At 43.2% G+C, this 21,235-nt stretch overlaps 2 protein-coding genes across 3 annotated transcripts in view; one reads left to right on the top strand and one right to left on the bottom strand.

Annotated features, from left to right (window-relative positions):
- The window catches only part of LOC115133623 (serine/threonine-protein phosphatase PP1-beta catalytic subunit), a 39,944-nt gene extending 26,322 nt beyond the window's left edge, over nucleotides 1-13,622 (top strand). Inside the window, exons 2-8 of the mRNA XM_029667053.2 lie at nucleotides 7,399-7,530; nucleotides 7,678-7,908; nucleotides 8,200-8,304; nucleotides 8,662-8,733; nucleotides 9,980-10,131; nucleotides 11,312-11,446; nucleotides 12,010-13,622. Of these exons, the coding sequence (XP_029522913.1) occupies nucleotides 7,399-7,530; nucleotides 7,678-7,908; nucleotides 8,200-8,304; nucleotides 8,662-8,733; nucleotides 9,980-10,131; nucleotides 11,312-11,446; nucleotides 12,010-12,114 (932 nt within the window). The 3' untranslated portion in view covers nucleotides 12,115-13,622. The remainder of the gene's footprint in view (nucleotides 1-7,398; nucleotides 7,531-7,677; nucleotides 7,909-8,199; nucleotides 8,305-8,661; nucleotides 8,734-9,979; nucleotides 10,132-11,311; nucleotides 11,447-12,009) is intronic.
- Nucleotides 13,623-16,285: 2,663 nt separating this feature from the next.
- The window catches only part of LOC115133622 (equilibrative nucleoside transporter 2-like), a 53,068-nt gene continuing 48,118 nt past the window's right edge, over nucleotides 16,286-21,235 (bottom strand). For both annotated transcript variants that reach the window (XM_029667051.2, XM_029667049.2), the window contains exons 7-13: nucleotides 20,412-20,509; nucleotides 20,135-20,204; nucleotides 19,089-19,279; nucleotides 18,765-18,867; nucleotides 18,410-18,495; nucleotides 17,963-18,162; nucleotides 16,286-17,534 (exon numbers count right to left, since the gene is read on the bottom strand). In XM_029667051.2, the coding sequence (XP_029522911.1) occupies nucleotides 17,423-17,534; nucleotides 17,963-18,162; nucleotides 18,410-18,495; nucleotides 18,765-18,867; nucleotides 19,089-19,279; nucleotides 20,135-20,204; nucleotides 20,412-20,509 (860 nt within the window). In that variant the 3' untranslated portion in view covers nucleotides 16,286-17,422. The remainder of the gene's footprint in view (nucleotides 17,535-17,962; nucleotides 18,163-18,409; nucleotides 18,496-18,764; nucleotides 18,868-19,088; nucleotides 19,280-20,134; nucleotides 20,205-20,411; nucleotides 20,510-21,235) is intronic.

Here is a 21,235-nt window from a genome sequence, read left to right as displayed (position 1 = left end):
TTTGTGGACAGAGCCTTACATTCTCCTGCAAAATGTCTTGATAAACTTAGGAATTACTTTTACCATCGATGATAGCAAGCTGTCCAGGCCCTGAGGCAGCAAAGCAGCCCCAAACCGTGATACTTTACATTTGGGATGAGGTTTTGATGTTGGTGTGCTGTGCCTTTTTTTCTCCACACATAGTGTTGTGTGTTCCTTCCAAACAACTCAACTTTAGTTTAATCTGTCCACTGAATATTTTGCCAGAAGCGCTGTGGAACATTCAGGTGCTCTTTTGCAAACTTCAGATGTGCAGCAATGTTTTTTTGGACAGCAGAGCCTTCTTCTGTGGTGTCCTCCCATGAACACCATTCATGTTTAGTGTTTTACGTATCGTAGACTCATCAACAGAGATGTTAACTTAAATAAATCTCTGGAACATGCTAACTGACACTAGAATTCTTCTTAACCTCATTGAACATTCTGTACTGTGCTCTTGCAGTCATCTTTGCAGGGCGGCCACTCCTAGGGAGAGTAGCAACAGTGCTGAACTCTCTCCATTTATAGACTATTTGTCTTACCGTGGACTGATGAACATCAGGCTTTTAGAGATACTTTTGTAACCCTTTCCAGCTTTATGCCAGTCAATAATTCTTAATCTTAGGTTTTCTGAGATCTCTTTTGTTCGAGGCAGTCCAGTGTCCTTTTGCCCATCTTAATCTTTTCTTTTTATTGGCCAGTCTGATATTTGGCTTTTCTTTGCAACTCTGCCTTGAAGGCCAGAATCCCAGAGCTGCCTCTTCACTGTTGACGTTGAGACTGTTGTTTTGCGGGTACTATTTAATGAAGCTGCCAGTTGAGGACTTGTGAGGCGTCTGTTTCTCAAACTAGACACTCTAATGTACTTGTCCTCTTGCTCAGTTGTGCACCGGGGCCTCCCACTCTTTCTATTCTGGTTAGGGCCAGTTTGCGCTGTTCTGTGAAGGGAGTAGTGGCAATTTATTGCATGGAATAGCCTTAATTTCTCAGGACAAGAATAGACTGATGAGTTTCCGGAGAAAGTTCTATGTTTCTGGCTAGTTTGAGCCTGTAATCGAACCCACAAATGCTGATACTCCAGATACTCAACTAGTCTAAAGAAGGCCCGTTTTATTGCTTATTTATCAGAACAACAGTTTTCAGCTGTGCTAACATAATTTCAAAAGGTTTTCTAATGATCAATAAGCCTTTTAAAATGATAAACTTGGATTAGCTAACACAACGTGCCATTGGAACACAGGAGTGATGGTTGCTGATAATGGGCCTCTGTACGCCTATGTAGATATTCCATAAAAAATCTGCCATTTCCAGCTACAATAGTAATTTACAGCATTAACAATGTCTACACTGTATTTCTGATCAATTTGATGTTATTATACAAATGGACAAAAAATGTACGATAATTTACGGTAGTGTATGCAATGACAGTGAGTGTGGTGCGCCACTGACTGTTATGGAAACAACAATGGTGGTGTGTGTGTGTGTGTGTGTGTGGCGGGGAGGGCAGCACGGAGTGTCTCTCTCTGGCACCAACCATGGCACTGCACTGTGCTCATGGACGCTTTTCAGCTTGAGAGCTTTTCAGATAAACTGCTCTTTCTCTATTTTCTCTCCATCCATCACACTCTATTTTTCTCCCTTTCACTTTCTCTCCTTTCTATCTATTTTCTCTCCCTCTCGTTCTGTCTCCCTCTCTCGCTACACAATGACTGCCATTCACAGGCATTCACCTGACACTTCATGAAGAACAAAAAAGTGCTCTGAAGAAAAACGTGTCTGAAATGCCATGGAAGGCAGTTGGGATTTCTGCTTGACATTCACTCGGACCCAGAGTCAGGTTGCTGCGTGTCCACTGTGGGTTCACTGGTTTCCACCCCCTGTTTGTGGGACATGGGGATGGAGGAGGGAGTGGAGGGGGGGAAACCTGGCCCGGTGCCTGGTAGGAAGAAAGCGAGATGCATGAAGATTGAGACTGGCGAAATATCACTGAGGTCATTACCATAGTTGGGCCATTACACCTTTGGTGGTCTGACAAAGCACACCCCTCACCTGCTTAAAATTCACCAGTTGTGTTAACTCATATGGAGCCTTGATCTGAGTGAGTTTGAAAGATTTATATCTGAATTGGACGTAGTATGGAGAAAAAGCTAATAATTTCCCTCTTTTTTCCTCTTTTAACTTCTGTTAAAACAGTCCCAGTCAGTGTGTGTGGTATGTCTGTCAGTGTTAGTCTGAGCTGCCCTTGCTGGCCTCATATAATGAATGGGCTAATGTTGTGAATGAGGGCATGTATTGTTGTAGCTCTGTCATTGTGGCTGCCAGGGGGAGACTTGTGTTGTTGTTGTCAGATGTTGTTAAGTGAACCTGACTAGCTAGTTGGTGCTAGCTGGTGGCTAGCTGGTGTTAGTGCACTTAGCATTAGTTGGCCGTGGCTGGAGACTTTTTGAAGTGCTCTCCCTCAGTCCTTTTTTGTCCTGAGGGACTCCTTCCTCTCCTCTGAAACAGCGCCCATATATGGTCATGCCTGGGAGAAGCATGGTCTGACTGTTATTCAGTTTCTCTCCCCTTCAACTCCAGCATTAACTGAACCCTGCTCTTTTAAATGAATGGAAAAGTTCTCGACCCACCTGACCTCTTTCCTTAACACTCAGCTAAAGAAACTAAAAAAAGATCACTTCTAAATAGACTACAAGTTCCCCTATAACCACCACAAGACTTCCTTTGTGTTGTCTAGAAAACGACAACATATCAGACTGCTGAATGCAATGGCTGTAAATACGACGTTTCCCACACAATGAGCCAGTCTTTTAGCTTCCAAATGTTCTTTAATTGCATAAAACCATCCCATTTTCAGATACATCTCTTAAGTTATATTTTATCCAAATTTAGACAGCCTTTTACTTTGCTAAATATCAAAACGAAAAACAAGCTCTACCTCCAATGAATTCAGCCCTGTCTCTGACTAACAGCGCTCTCAAATAAACCCAGCTCACGTTTGTCTCTCTCTATGCTGAGCTTCTTTGATATGTACCCTGTTTTAGTTTCTCTCTCCACACTGTCCTGTTTAGGCTCATCGTCTTCCAGGGAATGCTTTGTGACACAACTCTCTTTGGTTGGGTTTGTTACATCAGGATGTAGTGTAGGAACTTGATTCCTCTCCTTTTTGGCCCAGACAGGACAGGCTTAACCCTCAGGAGGTTTGCTGTTGTGCGTGTGTGTCTGCGCGTGTGTCTGCGTTTGTGTGTGTGTGTCTGCGTTTGTGTGTGTGTGTGTGTGTGCATGTCTGCGTGTGTGGGCTGGCCTTGTGGAATGTTGTGTGTGTGTTAGGGGAGGGCCAGGCTGTCCTGTGATGTCACAGACTACTGCTTCAGAAGTCAGATAAATAGATGAGATGGGGAAAGAAGGGGAGGAGGAGAGGATAGAAGGAGAGAGGGTTTGGATAGGAGAGTGATCTGAGCTGGCAGAGGGAAAAGTACAGAGCAGAACATTTTGTACTGGTGTTGGAAGGGTCAGCTTGTGTAGTACCCCTATTCTCCACTTACCCTTTTTAGCAGTGTGTGCACACAGTCAGGACAGGGCCGAATTAGGAGTGATGAATTGGAAGGTGGAGCGAGGGATTCTTTTTTCCCCCACAGAACCAAAGAAAAACCACACTTTAAGCTCGTACCAACCTCACATATGAAGCAATACAAACTCACAGGAAACGATAATGTCTTTTGACAAGTAACTTTTGACAAAATGTCACTTTATTCTACAGTGCGCATTTTGACTCAACCAAAAAAGTGTTGACGCCTGTTCATAAACATCCTGGGCTTAGGGTTGGAAGGCTGCTCTCTACATCAGTCAGTGGCCATGACACATTAGTATTCAAACCATGAGGTAGCTGGAGAGGAGGAGCCTCTGTGTCTGCCAATCAGCTCCGCCTTAAGCTAGCAACCAACACCCATCAACACCTTGCCAAAAACCGATGACCTGCCTGGTGTGTTGCCATGGTGACAGCCTGTTGTTCCACCCCTCACCGTTGACCGTTGCAGTGCAGTGAAAAGAGGGCAGGATTAGTGGGTTGATGCAACCACTGGGAGGATTCATGGGAGGTATCTGAAGTCAAGGTCACAAGACTGTGGCTGGCAGGCTATGTGTGCGCGCATGTCTATCGTGTAGACTTTTCCATAACGGGCTGTAAGGCGATCCCTTCCAGTGTTGCAGTGTGGTAGTGTCTGGCTGTGGTGTCTGGTGTGATGCTCTCCTCTCCTATATTGGGCCTTTCAGTCGCTTCTCTGTCAGCTGATACAACACAGACCTGCAGACACGTCAGCTCCGCTCTGAGAGGGAGAGGTGGAGCGTGTCTGTGGCAGATCTGAGAGCAACACACACAGACGTACGCACACACACACCCATCTGACCCCAGCCTCCTCAGGTTTCATCCTCACTGGTGTGTGTGTGTGCTGGAAGTCAGAAGGGGTGTGTGTCTATATTTTTCCGATTGAGACCCCCTCTAAATCAAACAGATCAGACTGTTGAATGCTATGGCTACTAAGAATAACACCCCTTGGCTTCTTGTTAACGTGACTCTCTTTGGGATACGAGATATATTATCTGATGGGCTTAGATCACTTTTTCATGTGTGTTTTTGGAGGAGAACAGTGAATGTCTATACAGCTGGTTTAAGGTCTCGGTGCAGAAATAGCCAGGTCGTACAAAGTTCCAGTCGACAGTGCAAGTGGTGCTAGGCAGTGTCTCGGTAACTTGTAGGAATCTCTCTGCCCATACCTATGCCTCATCCGTAGTCTGCCATTAAATAGCTAGCAATGCAAAATGGAGTACATGTTTAGAAAGGGGTTTGGCAATAAATCCATTGCATGTCTTCTTTTCAAATGCATGCTATGAAAACCATTTCTCTTAGTTATAACTGAATATATCTAGTTTTCTCAAATGTATGATGAATTGCGCCCATTGTTCAATGTACCTTTTTCATTTAAAATGCTTTAGGGACACCTTTGTCTACATGTAGCTGACTAAAAGAACGTGACTCGGTTATTTACTGTTAAATAACAACCACAGCCAGTGCTTTTGTTCCTAGTGTTAGTAGGCCTAACTGTAGCGATCATCATGTGAGAAGGGACGCTTACACAGTCCCAGGCCTCACTTATTCTGAATGGCTGGAGTTGTGGAGGCACTCTGCATGCTGTCTGTCTATTGGGACCACTGTTGACACAACCCAGGCCCTCATATCAAATCCAATTGTATTTGTCACAAGCTTCATAAACAATGAGTGTAACCTAGGGCTGTTGCGGTGACCGTGTTACCGCCATACCGGCGGTCACGAGTCATGAAGGCAGTCAAATTCCACATGACCGTTTAGTCATGGTAATTAGGCTTCTCCAAGCTCTGATGCTGCTGCTGGTCATTATTAGCCTAGCAAACTTGCTAACTGCCTGGTACACAGCACTCTATTGTCCCTCTAATCACTCTGACGTCAATGCAAATGTAATCAAAAATCTAATCACACACTTCATGAGAGTCCATATGAGCTCGTGTTGCGCAACATTTCTATTGGCTGTGCAATTGTGGGAGAGAACAGAGTGATGGCCGCTAATAAAAAGAGGAGGATCCCATCAGCGTTCTATATGCTAGGCCCCTATATTTATTTCTCAACTTTCCTAATATGCTTCTCTTTACAACAGGAGTATAGTCTACCTGGCTGGCATGAAAATGAACCATGTGCATAGATGACATGTATTTTGTCTCGCTGCCCCTGTTTCACCTGTTTTGAGACAGGTGCATGATAAATGGTCCATTCTAAATCATAACTAATTTCACACATATATTATGTAGTATATGTAATGACAAAACTAAATCAAGAATAGCCTGATGTGTGACAATATTAGCCTATCACTTGTGAATCATATATTATCACTAGTGAATGATGCCCAGTGTAAGAAACGATACCTTTCTTTTGCAGCTTTTTCTAATCATAGTCGCACACCTGATATAGCCTAGCCCATAGACCTATATGTTTATAAGGTTTGTATCATAACTAAAGTGGCCAAATAACGTCTTGAAATTAAGCACATTCATCTGCTTTAACGTTACATTGATAACTCTAACTGAAACATATAGGAGGACCAGTTTCTTGGTTTACCCCTCAACACAGAATAGCTGCATGTGTTCACTCTCTCAAATCATTTGGAGAAAATATTTATATTTTATTCAGCCTTGTTCAATTGTATTCTTCATACTATAAAATAATATAAAATAATGCCACTGAATTCTAAGCAAATCTTGTCTGCTAAATGAACCAGTGTAGCACACAGCCATATGGCATAGCCAGATCAGGACCTAACATAAGGTCAACTCAGTGTATGCTGTTCTGTTCTTCTGAAATAGACTACATTTTCTTCATATCATGTTTCTTTAGACCTGTCTAAAATAAATAGTGGATTTATTGTGAAGGTGTAGGCTATATAACACAGATTTATTAGACATTTTAAAATGTAGATGTTCCAAAGGTCTGCATCGGTGTGGATGCCAGGAGATTAATTAACGGTAAATTACCATGCGACTGACAGTTATTTGCTTGACAATCACTGGCTGACAACATTTTGTGACTGCCACAGCCCTAGTGTAGACTAACTAACTGTGAAATGCTTACTTTCGGGTCCTTTTCTAACAATGCAGAGTTTAAGGTAGTGCCATGAGGAATAAATACACAGTGAATAACAATAACGAGTAAAAATAACATGGTTATATACAGGCAGTACCAGTATTTACCCTATTTACCCTGTTTGGCTGTTTCATGAAAACCTCACCCTCGGGACATTGGGCCGGACTGACTCACCATGTGTTCCTGTTGTGGTTATAAACACAGATTTGAAAAGTAAGTAAAAGGAAGTAGTGTTGCGTGCTCGACGGTAGTAGGGGGTACCTGCTTAGTATAGTGTTGTGCCTGCGCTCGTACCCTGAACTGGACTAGTTCACTGCCCCCCCCACCCTTCACCCCCTCCTCCACTTCACCTCCCTCCAGTCGTCACTTCAGCCTTGGTAGTGCTGCACTCTGACTTCTGAGTAGCAATAAAGGAACACCCTCACATACAAAATGTAGGTCTGTTGCACCTGTCAGAAAAGTGAATTGTCACCACAGATGATAAGGGGACATGACACTTTCAAAGCGAAGTTTGTCAGATGTTTTGAGACCTTTAGTGTAGTCTGTCAAGACAGAACCACAACCAATGTCGTGGGATGTGGTTTCATCTTGACATTACTCTACATTTGAGGTTTGGAAACATCTGACAAAGTTCCATTGACGAGGGAAATGTGTGTTTAAGTTCTAGCACTCTGTGCCATCAAATCTAACTGTGTCTCTGTGTGTCTGTGTGTCAGTGCGGGGATGTCGCCCAGGGAAGATTGTGCAGATGTCAGAGGCTGAAGTGAGAGGCCTCTGCATCAAGTCCAGAGAGATCTTCCTCAGCCAGCCCATCCTGTTGGAATTGGAGGCTCCCCTCAAAATCTGTGGTAGGTGGTGATGATGAGGATGGTGATGGTGGCTGATAATGAGTTGTCCAGTTTAAGACCTATTATTCATTCATTAGCCTCTGGACGGATAGGCTATGGTAGTTAAGTAACCCCCCCACACACACACACACCCCCACCCCTCCTCAGGTGACATCCACGGCCAGTACACAGACCTGCTGCGGCTCTTTGAGTACGGCGGCTTCCCGCCCGAGGCCAACTACCTGTTCCTGGGAGACTACGTGGACCGAGGCAAGCAGTCCCTGGAGACCATCTGTCTACTGCTGGCCTACAAGATCAAATACCCCGAGAACTTCTTCCTCCTCAGGGGCAACCACGAGTGTGCTTCCATCAACCGCATCTATGGCTTCTATGATGAGTGTGAGTAGTATGCATGCGCGCGCACACACACACACTCTGCACACACACACACACACACACATCAATACATTGCCTCATGCACTTGTTAGTGTATCATACAAGTAATTGAGCTAAATACCCACCCGGCACACACCCTAATTCATGTTTATTTTCCATTCAACACATACAGCCTCTGTGACAAGAGTAAAGTTGCAGATGAATACACTTGCACACACTGTCTGACATGAGTCTAGAAGATCCCAGATGATTGTATGAAGTATATTTAAACGTCATCTCTTAATGCTTCTCCAGGTAAGCGCAGATTCAACATAAAGCTGTGGAAGACATTTACTGACTGCTTCAACTGCCTTCCCATCGCTGCCATCGTAGATGAGAAGATCTTCTGCTGCCATGGAGGTACTGCTGGAAGAGCTGTCACTCAAACTCCCTGTCTGAATGATATGGTTGTTATAACAGCATGGAGAGTTTTGTCTTGCTCAGAAAGTGAATATGTAGCGTTGGAATAATGATTACACACTACATAGGTATTAAATAGTTACAGTATATATAATAACGCAAGCAGGCATTAGACATGAGTCATGACTATGATTTAAGTGAAATAAAGACTTAAAGGCTCTGTGCACAGCAGTGCCTCTCCTACAACGTGCTGGTCCTGGCAGGGAAACTAACCTTGAAATGTGTGTGTGGTTTTTATGCGTTTTGGATGACTGAGTGCTGTTGTCTCTGTCTCTGCGCTCCTCTGACTCCTACCAGGCCTCTCTCCAGACCTGCAGTCTATGGAGCAGATCCGTCGTATCATGAGACCCACAGACGTCCCCGACACCGGTAGGTCCACATACACACAGATGGATGCACATGTACATACACATATACTGAAGAAAAATATGAAATGCAACGGTTTTAAAAGCTTTTACTGAGTTACAGTTCATATCACGAAATCAGTCAATTGAAATAAATTCATTAGGCTCTAATCTATGGATTTCACATGACTGGGAGTACAGATATGCATCTGTTGGCCACAGACACCTTAAAAGAAGTGGGCCTCACAATGGGCCTCAGGATCTCATCACGGTATCTCTGTGCATTCAAATGGTACATATTGTACACACACAAACACACAGAGATATGTTTTACTGTCCTTTCTCAGATCTAAAATAGATTTATATTCAGAATCCTATTTCTCCTAACCCTAAACAACCCTTATCCTAACTCCTAACCCTAAATCCTAACCTAACTCCTAACCCCTAAACAACCCTTATCCTAACTCCTAACCTAACCCCTAAACAACCGCTAATCCTAACCCTAACTCCTAACCTAAACCTAACCCCTAACTCCTAAACAACCGCTTATCCTAACCCTAACCCCTAACTCCTAAACAACCGCTAATCCTAACCCTAACTCCTAACCTAAACCTATCCCCTAAACAACCACTAATCCTAAACCTATCCCCTAAACAACCACTAATCCTAACCCTAACTCCTAACCTAAACCTATCCCCTAAACAACTCCTAACCTAAACCCAACTCCTAAACCTAACCCCTAACCCTAATTGTAACACTAAACCTAAGCCTAAAATAGCCTTTGTCCTTGTGTGGGCCTGCAAAATGTCCCCACGAGGATAGTAATACACACACACACACTCCTCTCCAAGCTGTTTATAAAAACATGTGCTATATCCCTTAGCAGACAGTAGGGGTCATCCCAGATTGTACTGATTTTGGGCAGTGTAGCTAATTCTTTGTTAAAGAATTTCTGATTCTCCAAACCAAATGAATATTGACATGACCATTTAGATGAGTTGTTTAATAAACATCACTTTAATGACTGTACGTGATCAACTTATTGTTATGTCAATACAGTAGACCTATGTATCGTTGCATCTAAATAAGGTTCTGAGAATCATTGAATAAGTCACAGAAAGCCCAAGGGATCTAGTATCTGCTCATCAGACCTTTCCAGCAAACATCTCCTTATATGGGAGTGATGTGAACTACTGGACCGTGAGGCCATTTTACACATCTTAGATCCGTGTGTGTGTGTGTGTGTGTGTGTGTGTGTGTGTGTGTTCCAGGGTTGCTGTGCGACTTGCTGTGGTCGGACCCAGACAAAGATGTTCAGGGTTGGGGGGAGAACGACCGCGGGGTCTCGTTCACGTTTGGGGCTGATGTGGTCAGCAAGTTCCTCAACCGTCACGATCTGGACCTCATCTGCAGAGCCCACCAGGTACTGTAACAATCAACTGACCTGTCATTGTAGTCGAAACAAGACATCAGAGTAGTCCAGTACATCTAGCCAAACACTGCTACACACACAATTGACAGCTCCAGTTCCCATAAACCTAAAGTATCAAATCTTAAAACACTTCTCCATTGCTGTTGAGATACTTAACAACTTTTCTTTTTACTTCTCTGATTACGTTGGTAACCACTTTATAATAGCAATAAGGTACCTCAGGTGTTTGTGGTATATGGCCAAATATACCACGGCTAAGGGCTGTGTCCAGGCACTCTGCATTGCGTCATGCATAAGAACAGCACCGTAGCCGTGGTATATTGGCCATTTAAACATCGGGTGGGACTAATCCTGAATGCTGATTGGTTAAAACTGCATTCCAGCCGGTGTCTATTCCACAAGTTACCACCGGCTAAATCTATGATGTTAAAATGCCTATTTACTCTGTTCCATCTTACTGCGCAATCCACTGTCTCATCAGCCCAGCCAGGCAATTTATAAACGTGATCTCCACTATAAAAAGCATCTAGACATTATCTCACATTTCTTTTAGACTAACAACACCTCCTCAGGCCTTAATGGCTGACTTCGAGGGCTGTGTCCACAGTGCACTGTGTGTCTTCCACGTTGCATTGTGCCAACTGAGAACAGCTCCACTGATGTGCTGACTGTGTCCCCCACTCCACTGATGACTGTGTACCAAACTGTGTCCCCCCCTCCACTCTGTGTCCCCCACTCCACTGGCCTTATTGTGCTGACTTAATTATAGCAACACTGATATAGTTACACTTCATGACTTCGATGGTCCACTCCACTGATGTGCTGACTGTGTGTGTCTCCCCCCCACTCCACTGATGTGCTGACTGTGTGTCTTCCCCCCCACTCCACTGATGTGCTGACTGCTGACTGTGTCTTGACTGTGTCCCCCCCCACTCCACACTGATGTGCTGACTGTGTGCTCTTCCCCCACTCCACTGATGTGCTGTCCCCCCACTCCACTGTGTGTCTTCCCCCCCACTCCACTGATGTGCTGACTGTGTGACCCCCCCACTCCACTGATGTGCTGACTGTGTGTCTTGCTGACCCCCCACTCCACTGATGTGCTGACTGTGTGTCCCCCCCACTCCCCCTCCCCCACTCCACTGATGTGCTGACTGTGTGTCTTCCCCAGGTGGTGGAGGATGGCTATGAGTTCTTTGCCAAGCGGCAGCTGGTGACTCTGTTCTCAGCTCCTAACTACTGTGGAGAGTTTGACAACGCCGGCGGTATGATGAGTGTTGACGAGACCCTGATGTGCTCCTTTCAGGTAACGTTACTAAAGTAACGTCAGTATCATATCCGTAGTGTCATTGCAACCACTGACAACAACAGACAATAAGTAGTTTGGTTGTCATTAGGGTAGACTGACTGACAGGATATTCTCAGGATAAGTCCCTAAAGTGTATCATTCTACACACAGACGTTTGTAGTCCTACACTGTTTATTCAATGGGGCGGCAGGGTAGCCTAGTGGTTAGAGCGTCAAATCCCCGAGCTGACAAGGTACTCTGTCGTTCTGCCCCTGAACAGGCAGTTAACCCACTGTTCCTAGGCCGTCATTGAAAATAAGAATTTGTTCTTAACTGACTTGCCAAGTTAAATAAAGGTTAAAAAAAAAAAAGGTTTTAAATTATGTACTTGTCAATGCCATGTTGTGATCAGTACTATCACTCTGCAACCGCTGGAGCCAAACAACAGCCCTTAGCTTTGATAGAATCCAACACTGTGCAGTCGCTTGTCTACTGGTTTTATTGATTAAAGAATCATTTGACAGGTGAAATATGCCTTGGATTTAGATGTATAGTCTTAATGGTCCACCGTCACTCTGTAGATCCTGAAGCCGTCTGAGAAGAAGGCCAAGTACCAGTACGGAGGGATGAACTCCGGCCGACCCGTCACCCCGCCCCGCACCGTGGTCCCACCAAAGAAACGGTGAACAAGGAAGAGAGAGCAGAAGGGAGGGAGATGGAGGGATGTCGTGGATGAGTGATGGTCCCTCATCAGTTTTTCACAATGGAGAAACACTTAGCAGAAATAAATCAATAAACATAGATAAAACACAAAGCAAAGTTTTTGATTTCATGACCCCCTGCCCCCCACCTCCATTGTGTCTTTTGTTGTCATTTCCCCCTCTGAACTGTTCTGTGTCACGCACTGCTCCCCATGTGTAACCAACCACACCCGTTTTAAAAAAAGTTTCGTTTAAAGGAAACGATGACAACACAAGGTGGTCATTCTGTTTGCATATTGGAGTGTTTTTCTTCATACTTTATTTCTTGCTTTTTGGCTTATGACGGAATGACAACTACTAGCCCCAGTTGACCATTTCACCCCACCCCACCTGTCAAGTAAGAACAGGTGTTAATGACAACTACTAGCCCCAGTTGACCATTTCACCCCACCCCACCTGTCAAGTAAGAACAGGTGTTAATGACAATTACTGGGTTTTCAATAAATAAAATGGGGGGGGGGGGCATTTTTGGGTTGGTCAAGTGTCTTTTTCATTGAAATATGTGCTTTCAATGCAGTGAAAAATAAAACACTTCAAAGTATTGTAAAAGAAGACTAAATCACACAGAAATATAAAAGTAAATTGAATGTCACCATATCAAAGCTATTTCCAACAGCAGCAACTCAAATTCCTCAACTCAAAAACTATACAAATGGTTCCCTTCGCTGTAGTAGCACATAATACATTGTTGTCCAATCATACCGTACGATCCTGACGAATCAAATCCCTGCTCGCAGCCATAATCCAACTGATCAGAGTTCCATAAAACTCTACAGTGTAACAATTATGTCCAACAAGACTCGTTCTTCTCATAGCCAGGGTCTCAAAACCTTATTGCATGAAGTACTTTAACAATAGCTGTCGTTTCACTATCTAAAACGAATGATTCAATCACTACTCTGCTTTTCTCTGGTCTCGCATCGTAAAACGTTGTTACACAAAAGGTTAACTCTGGTCTTTCCTATATTTCACTCTTCTTGCTCATGTTTTATTACCCGGCAACAGTGGATGTCACTCTGGATGATAGAGTCTCTAAATAACCTCAAATGTCACATGTAAATGAAGGATGTCTTATCTTAAACGAGATCTATATGCAACATTATGAATGTTTAAAGAAATGCTCTGGTACTTTGGGGACTAGTCAGTATTTTTTGTGTTGATAACGATCTGTGTTGATAACAATTTCATGTTAAATCATTCAGACATGGTCATGACCTGAGTCCTGACTCCTTGGTCCTGATTCTCGAACCTTTTCCAGAAATGTGCACTTGCACACCCCTCGTCATGGTTTTAACAGCGTAGGACTGGTGTAATATTTGGTTGGAGGGAGTTTACCGTTTCCACAGCCGTTAACATCCATGCGAGAAAGTTGTAAGTGAATACTTCGGGGGAAGGGTGGAACATCGGGATGCAACCTTAGTAATGCTCCAGAGCCCAGTTCCCCAAAAGCATCTGAAGACTAAGTTCATTATTAGAACAATAGGATCCTATCCCATGTCTCTTTTGGGAAACCGGTCCCAGATCAGTGGTGTATTGGGAGGTAGACGCTGGTATACTCTGTATACCCACGTATTTTTCAGTGGGCATTGAGTATACTCACTTCTTAAACCCCTGATGCGTACCAAAATAGTGTGGGGAAGGTATTCGCCGAATCAATTAATAAGGCTGATGAAACCGATCAGTATGTTAATCTTAAAATGTTGAAATATTATTTTTCTTCACAGCAATGTTCCAAAATGCAATTTTGGGGTAGACACCTTTCTAAATCACCACAAAAATCTAAATTTCTTCGATTTTTCGCAGACCTCAAAATGGTCTCGTGATGTGGTTTAAGTATGGTTATGGACTTGGAGCATCCAATTTGGTTGTTTATCTTTTTTTAAAGTTTCAGATTTCTTTAAAAAATCTGAAACTTGTGAATTTCTTAGTTGACCGCTATGCCTACTTGCACAGTACAACTTGGGTTGACCTGACTGCGAAAGACCAGGATGGGATTGATCATTTTAGGTAATTCAGAGTATAGCTAGTTTTTCATCCAGTTGGCGACAGATTTTCATGCGAATATTTTTTAAATATGCATTAAGAAAATATACGCATTTTCCCACCAGTGGCGTTTCCACCAAATAGATTTGTTGAGGATAAAAGTCAGTGCGTGATGACGTGATGCACACAAAATGTACGCAATTTAGTGTTAAAAATCTAATGTTCAATGTGTTTACGTCGCATTTTCAACTCTATCGATAGTTGTGTCACAAAAACTGTTAAATAGCAAATGTGCCTACTCTGATGTTGACACGTGGCCAACAGCTGGCAGATACAGTGAGGGTAGACTAGTGATGAGGTTATGGCTAAATCAGTCATACATCGATCACCATGTCACCTGAATCAGACCCTCAATATTTATTTAAAAGGAGCATCAAGATCACATGCACTTTCACTACCCTGTAAAGTTCATAATTTATTTAATATGTAGCCTAATAAACTGCATGGTTTCCAGAGTCGTAGCTGGAGGACGACTAAACATGTCATCGCGTGACTCATTATGTTTATTATATCAATATTTACGCATAAAGGTGTTTCCACCACAATTTCTCGCATAATTAATTTTCCTGACACAAAAATATCCCATGTGCGAATTAACAAATTATATGTCGGTATTTATAAAATTGTACTTAAACTGCCCGTTTTCATCACAGCTGTCGTGAATTTTATTTGGTATGAAACTGGATGGAAACGTGGTTTGCATCACTATTTCTCATAGCATTTTTCTCACAGGGCGCCTTTCCTTCCCTGGGAGGGCCGTTTGAATTTTTGGGGGGCAAAATGATTATACCCACTACTCCAGTCACCACTAAACCACTGGTTTAGGTAGACGGGTATTGTTCAAAAACGCTTCCTTCCTTCCTACCTCGATCACTGTTCTAACATGACAGAATAGATGAAAGCTGTGTATTGGAGTCCTTGCTAACACATATGCAATTGTGATAGGCCAGTGATTTCCTAAAGTAAGGAAGGGTGCATCTGTAGAGTATTTGAACAGGGCCATTACCCTCATCAGCCCTTCATCCAGCCATTCTGAAACCAAACGGATGTTTGTCTCAACAACACCACGTACGTACAGGTACCTTGTTTGTCTTCTACATACAGTATGCCAGTTAATTCTCACTCCATTCAGAAAACACTCTTAAACGTTGAGCAATAAAATCAAAAACAAAGATTTCATGAGAGGGACACACATAAAGGATTTTAAAACAACGGATACTTATATTAGAGGAAGGAAAGTCTAGAAACCAAAATAGAGCAAACACAAAGTTCATATAAGAGTTGGTAAGGTTCTAATCAATGTGTTCATATCTGGAATGGAAACAGAATGGGCAAAAAATAAATAGTTTATAGACATATAAATCTATAACTTGACTTAATGCACAGCTTTAGAAATGGTTGTCGATTCATGTTTAATGGCACTCCGTTAAATGTATAATCTGACTCCATTAAATCATCGTGGCCGTGATACATTCAAGGAATGAAAATTGGCAGATAATTATGGAATTGTGATTTAGTGTTATGGTAATGTATTTAAAAATATTTTTCTGTAATGTGTTTTACTCCCACTGTCTATGTAATATGAAGTCAAATATTGGCAGATATAGACACTTTACCCTTAGCTGGCTCATCAACCAGTGACCGCTAGAAGCTATTCTTGTTCTTCATCTGTGTTCAAAATACTATAGTTTAGTCTAGTAAATGACCAACAGCGAAACAAAAACAAGTGCTGTTACTTAAATCCAACGAATTTACATAATCAAAACAGAACAGCTGACACTTTTTCATGGTGACAAAAAATTCAACATTTTAAATGAAACACCCTGTTTACAACAAAGCAGGGAGTGTATCCCTTTTGTTTTGAAAAGTCTGTCACAGCACACCTTTGTACATTATACCTAAAGCCAAAGCTCTGTTCAAACAACGTGACTAGACAGCAACAGGTTAATAGGTAGGTTAGCAGCACAGAATGGTGTTAGGGCAGCGTTTCCCCAAAATCAAACCTCGGGACCCCAACGGGTGCACGTTTTGTTTTTTTGCCTTAACACTACACATCTGATTTATATTATCAAAAGCCTGATGATTAGTTGATTATTTGAATCAGCTGTGTAGTGCTGGGACATTAAAACAAAACGTGCACCCTCTGGGGTCCCAAGGACCGAATTTGGGAAACACTGTTATGGTCAGACTGAACGCTACCCTCAGGAGAACAGTGGGAAGGAGGAGGAGTGGAATGTGGTCTGGTTCCCATCACCTCCTTGCCCTCTGTTCCTATCATTACACTGCATCATATCCTGTTTCTAAAACCTGTCCTACTGGGCCATTATCCTGACATGAACAGGAAGCGAATGGAGTATTTTCTATGAACTACATTTCACTCTATTGAACACACCCCAAGTGGTCCTCTCCACTCCAATGGGCTAGAATGACATGAGTGTGCTGATGTCCACAGACCGAAATGCAAACTAAGGGAAATAATTGAATTGGTCTTCCGTGCAAAAATAATGTACTATTTCATATTGTCATGATATCCAAAATAAATCAAACGTTTTCAATCAAATCAAATTGTTGAAAAATATAGGTACTTACTCATCAGAGCTAGTAATCCTGATTTAATCTGATGTCGTTATGAAAATAAGACTTCCGTGAGAAAATGATCTACTTTGTGGAACAATCCATTAGTTCTCCATAAACTCCTCTAGCTACTGTTCTTGACTAAGGTTAGTGCCTTAAGAAAACAACAGGGAAACAAACATTATACAAAAACCTCCTTAAAATGGTCCAACTCAAAAATAACCACCCAAGTTTAAAACAGTTTGGCACCGACTGTGTCTATTCATTGTTGTCCGATGAGAGACAACCAGAGTCTTTTACTACTAACCACTGTAAACCAGTGGTAAAGTAGCTAGTCATGTAGCGTCATACCCTTCATATCTCAGTTATTTCAATACGTGTTGTGCATGTCAGGCAGCTGGGGAGATGATATTCAATCCCTGGTATAATATCTATTGTGGTCAGTACTAATATCATTTTGATGCAGGCTTTTCTTTAGGCAGCTCTATTCCCAGCCTGGGTCCTTCTAGGTATGACGATGGAAGTGGATGATGTCATGGCGTGTCCCGTCACTTTACGGATGGGGATGGAGGTGGCTGTTGACTGATGGTGGTGGTCCTCTGATGTGTGTATGTGTCTAGACCAGTAGTCGCAGCAGGAAGGACAGGGCGGCCCCGATGGAGAGGCCCAGGGCCAGGAAGAAAGTCATCAGGGCCCCGGCCGTCTCTGCATCTTTAGGAGCCACCAACCTCGGAGGAGACGGAGAGAGAGACAGGCGTATATTCATAAGCATACTGCAGCAAAATTATTTGTCATGGAAAAATAAAACACAAGCATTTCTTATCGGACAAATTCGGGTAGGCCCCTTCCGGTTTCTGCTCGTGTGGTTCCTATTGAATACACTGCAGATATAGGGTAGGTTTTGTTGTGGTGTTACAGTGGCAACAAGGAAGTTGGCATGGTCGGGTGAAAGGAAAAGTATGTCATGTGACTGAAAGAGAATTCCAGAGTGTGTGTGGGAGAGAAGTGGTACCAGGAACTTGTTAAGCCAAAGGTGACTAAAGAAGAGTGACAAACCATGACAAGTAGATTGGATCAGTCAATACGTGAATAACTGGCATAATGTTATGACAGGGGACTGTCACGTATGGTGCGCGCGTGTGTTACTTCTACTCACTGTGGGGCGTAGGACATGGAGAGGCAGACGCAGTATCCGTTGGAGAGGGAGAAGAGCATCATGATGAAGGCGAAGGCAGCGTCGTGGGAGAAGAGGACGGGGAGGTAGGAGCGGCTCTGGACGTTACAGAACATCAGCAGGGGAACAAACACCACCCTGGAGACCACCAGCCCCGGGAACAGACAACTGTCCTTGGGGGGCTGCGGTCCAAATACACAGAGAAATGTTACTGATATACAAGGTTGGATAGACACAAAAACATTTTAGAATAATAACTAAATGTAATACTACTAAGAACTAAAACTTTCGTGCTGGGAAAGAAAGTGAAGGATTATAATACACTGAGAAACCTCGAAAGTGTTACATAAATCAAATCCATTGTGATCCTATCAAATGTGTAATAAAATGACATTAATCCACAGAGATGAAATGGGATCAGACACCTACCCACTGGACCAGGGTGGTGACAGTTCTGCCGATCCAGTCACACACGTTGAAAATGAGGAAGCAGCACACAGAGATGAAATAAGGTTCTGATGGGAGGAAGAGGGAGAGAGGTGCTTCATCGGAGTTTTACAGCTCATGCATATTAAACATACAGTATACATATCTACACTCTTAGAAAAAAAGGTGCTATCTAGAACCTAAAAGGGTTATTCGGATGTTCCCATGGGATATCTTTTTAAAGAACCCTTTTTGGTTACAGGTAGAAAATGGTTCTACCTGGAACGAGAAAGGGTTCTCTTACGGGGGCAGCCGAAGAACCCTTTTGAAACCGATTTTTCTAAAAGTGTATACATACCCCATTTCCCAGGGTATAGAGTCTTGACGTCCACAGTGACGGCGGGGAACACAGCGAGAGTGACGGTGAAGACAAAAACCACACAGAAAGCCATCACCCATATCTGGAGAGAGAGAGAGAGGGACAAGGTAAGAAATATAGTGGAAACTCTCCCATGCTTAAACTCCTCTGGTGCTATTAATGCATGTTGGGGAGTGAACAAATGCACACTTCAAAAAAGGGTAGGGAATTGGACCTCATCTATACACCAGAGCCATATATTTAGAAAATAAATAAATATATGACCAGTAGAGAGCCTGCTGAGTAACAAGAGGTCAGCATTACCTTTTTAAACACCTCCTTGACGGTGGACTTCCTGTCCCTGACCTCAGCCTGCTCCAGGGTTAAGAAGGCCTGCTTGGGACTGACCCCAGCCCCCTTTACCTCCACCTCCTCGCCACTGGCACCTCCATTGGCCAATGAGCCATTGGCGTGGCCATATAGCTTGCCGTTCTCCGCCTTGCCACTCTCTGTCACTGGAAGAAAGAGAAAGATTTCAGGGAAAAATAGATTGACTTGACCTAACACTGACCAATCAACAGGCAGAGGTAAATGTGTGTGGGAGTGATGGCAGATGTCATTATAAAGGGAGGGAGGGACGGACACTAGTTTCTGGAGCCCACCAGACTACTACATTATCTGTTAAGAATAGGGCCAGGAGTTTTTCCTCACCCCATGACCTCATCAGGAAAAACTGGACCAAGCTATAGCTGGATTACTGTAGTCCCTGATTAGAAGTCCCTGATCCCTCCAGGACCGATATTGAACAGCCCTGGCTTTCCTAGACCTTTGTTCATTTCCATGGAAACATCTATTGACATTAACAGGAGAGTGATGGGGTGGTTTAATAGTGTCTGATCTGTAAATGTCCCAAGGGGCAGCTCTTTGTCTGGGAGAGGTTGCTGCACTAATTGGATAAATGTGAATAAACTGGGCTAATGGGATAATGATCTGTTGAATCGGTTCCATTCAGACCGTGGCCTGTATGCATCTTGCGTCTTAGAGTAGGAGTTCTGATTTGGGATCGCCTTTGCCTTTTAGATCACAATTAACACGATTACATGGACGAGGGAGACCTGATCCTAGATCAGCACTCCTACTCTGAGATGTTTGGATATGTACAACCAATGTTCCCAAGCCCGAGACTGCCGTACAGCTCAGTGCCAAAAACAATTAAAGGGAACTTTGCATACAACCCCTGAGTGTAAAGGAGAGTACTAGCAGTGACAATCTGCACTGCTGTAGATGGTCATTGGTGAGATATATGAGCACAAAATAACCCACATCTTTCACTATGAATGGGTGTCTTTCACAGCTTTCAGCAGCCTCACCTTTCAGCAGCTCACCTGCAGTCTCCACCTCATAACTCCTGCTCTTGTCCAAGTAAAACTGGGCAAACTCCTGGATGAGACCGGAGCAGAGGCCAAATGAGACAGACTGAACATTCCCTGACCTTGAACACAGATTCCTCAGGTAAAACAAAGTCATGCCGTACTGCAGTATGGTCAGCTACAGGCCCGGGGGATACAGGGTCTGTTCTGAGGCCCAACCTGTGGTATCTACCAGGGCTTCTATTACATTCTAGTCCTGTAAAGCTGAGCAACTCACCAGGCGAGGCAGTAGGAGGTAGCTAAGCAAAGTGATCAGGGTTCCTACACACGGCGTGATGAAGTAACCCAACGCAGCCGTCTCAGGGTCCGTATCACCTGTCACACAACCACAACCACAACCACACACAACCACAAAATAGAAAGGAGAGGTCAGAGAACTACTTACAAGTGGAGTTGCAGAGGCCACATCATACTCATTTGTCTATAGTTTTTTAAATTTGATTTGACAACTCAAAATACATGAAATGTTACACCAGGCAAAAGATACATATAGGATAATTTGAAGATATACAGATATATACACAAAAAAAGTCTAGAGACTATTTCCACTGTGATACTCTGTTGGTTAGAAAGATGGTTTCATACATTCAATCATAGATAATGTTCAAATATACATATATATAAAGCAAATATACACACCTACACTTTATATACAGTCGTGGCCAAAAGGTTTGAGAATGACACAAATATTAATTTTCACAAAGTCTGCTACCTCAGATTGTAAGATGGAAATTTTCATACACTTCAGAATTTTATGAAGAGTGATCAGATGAATTGCAATTAATTGCAAAGTCCCTCTTTGCCATGCAAATGAACTGAATCCCCCAAAACATTTCCACTGCATTTCAGCCCTGCCACAAAAGGACCAGCTGACATCATGTCAGTGATTCTCTCGTTAACACAGCTGTGAGTGTTGACGAGGACAAGGCTGGAGATCACTCTGTCATGCTGATTGAGTTTGAATAACAGATTGGAAGCTTCAAAAGGAGGGTGGTGCTTGGAATCATTGTTCTTCCTTTGTCAACCATGGTTATCTGCAAG

Source organism: Oncorhynchus nerka, linkage group LG8 (assembly GCF_034236695.1).
Source record: "Oncorhynchus nerka isolate Pitt River linkage group LG8, Oner_Uvic_2.0, whole genome shotgun sequence".
Lineage (NCBI taxonomy): Eukaryota > Metazoa > Chordata > Actinopteri > Salmoniformes > Salmonidae > Oncorhynchus > Oncorhynchus nerka.
The sequence above is the reverse complement of the archived record's forward strand: the minus strand, read 5'-3'. Positions and strand labels throughout refer to the sequence as shown.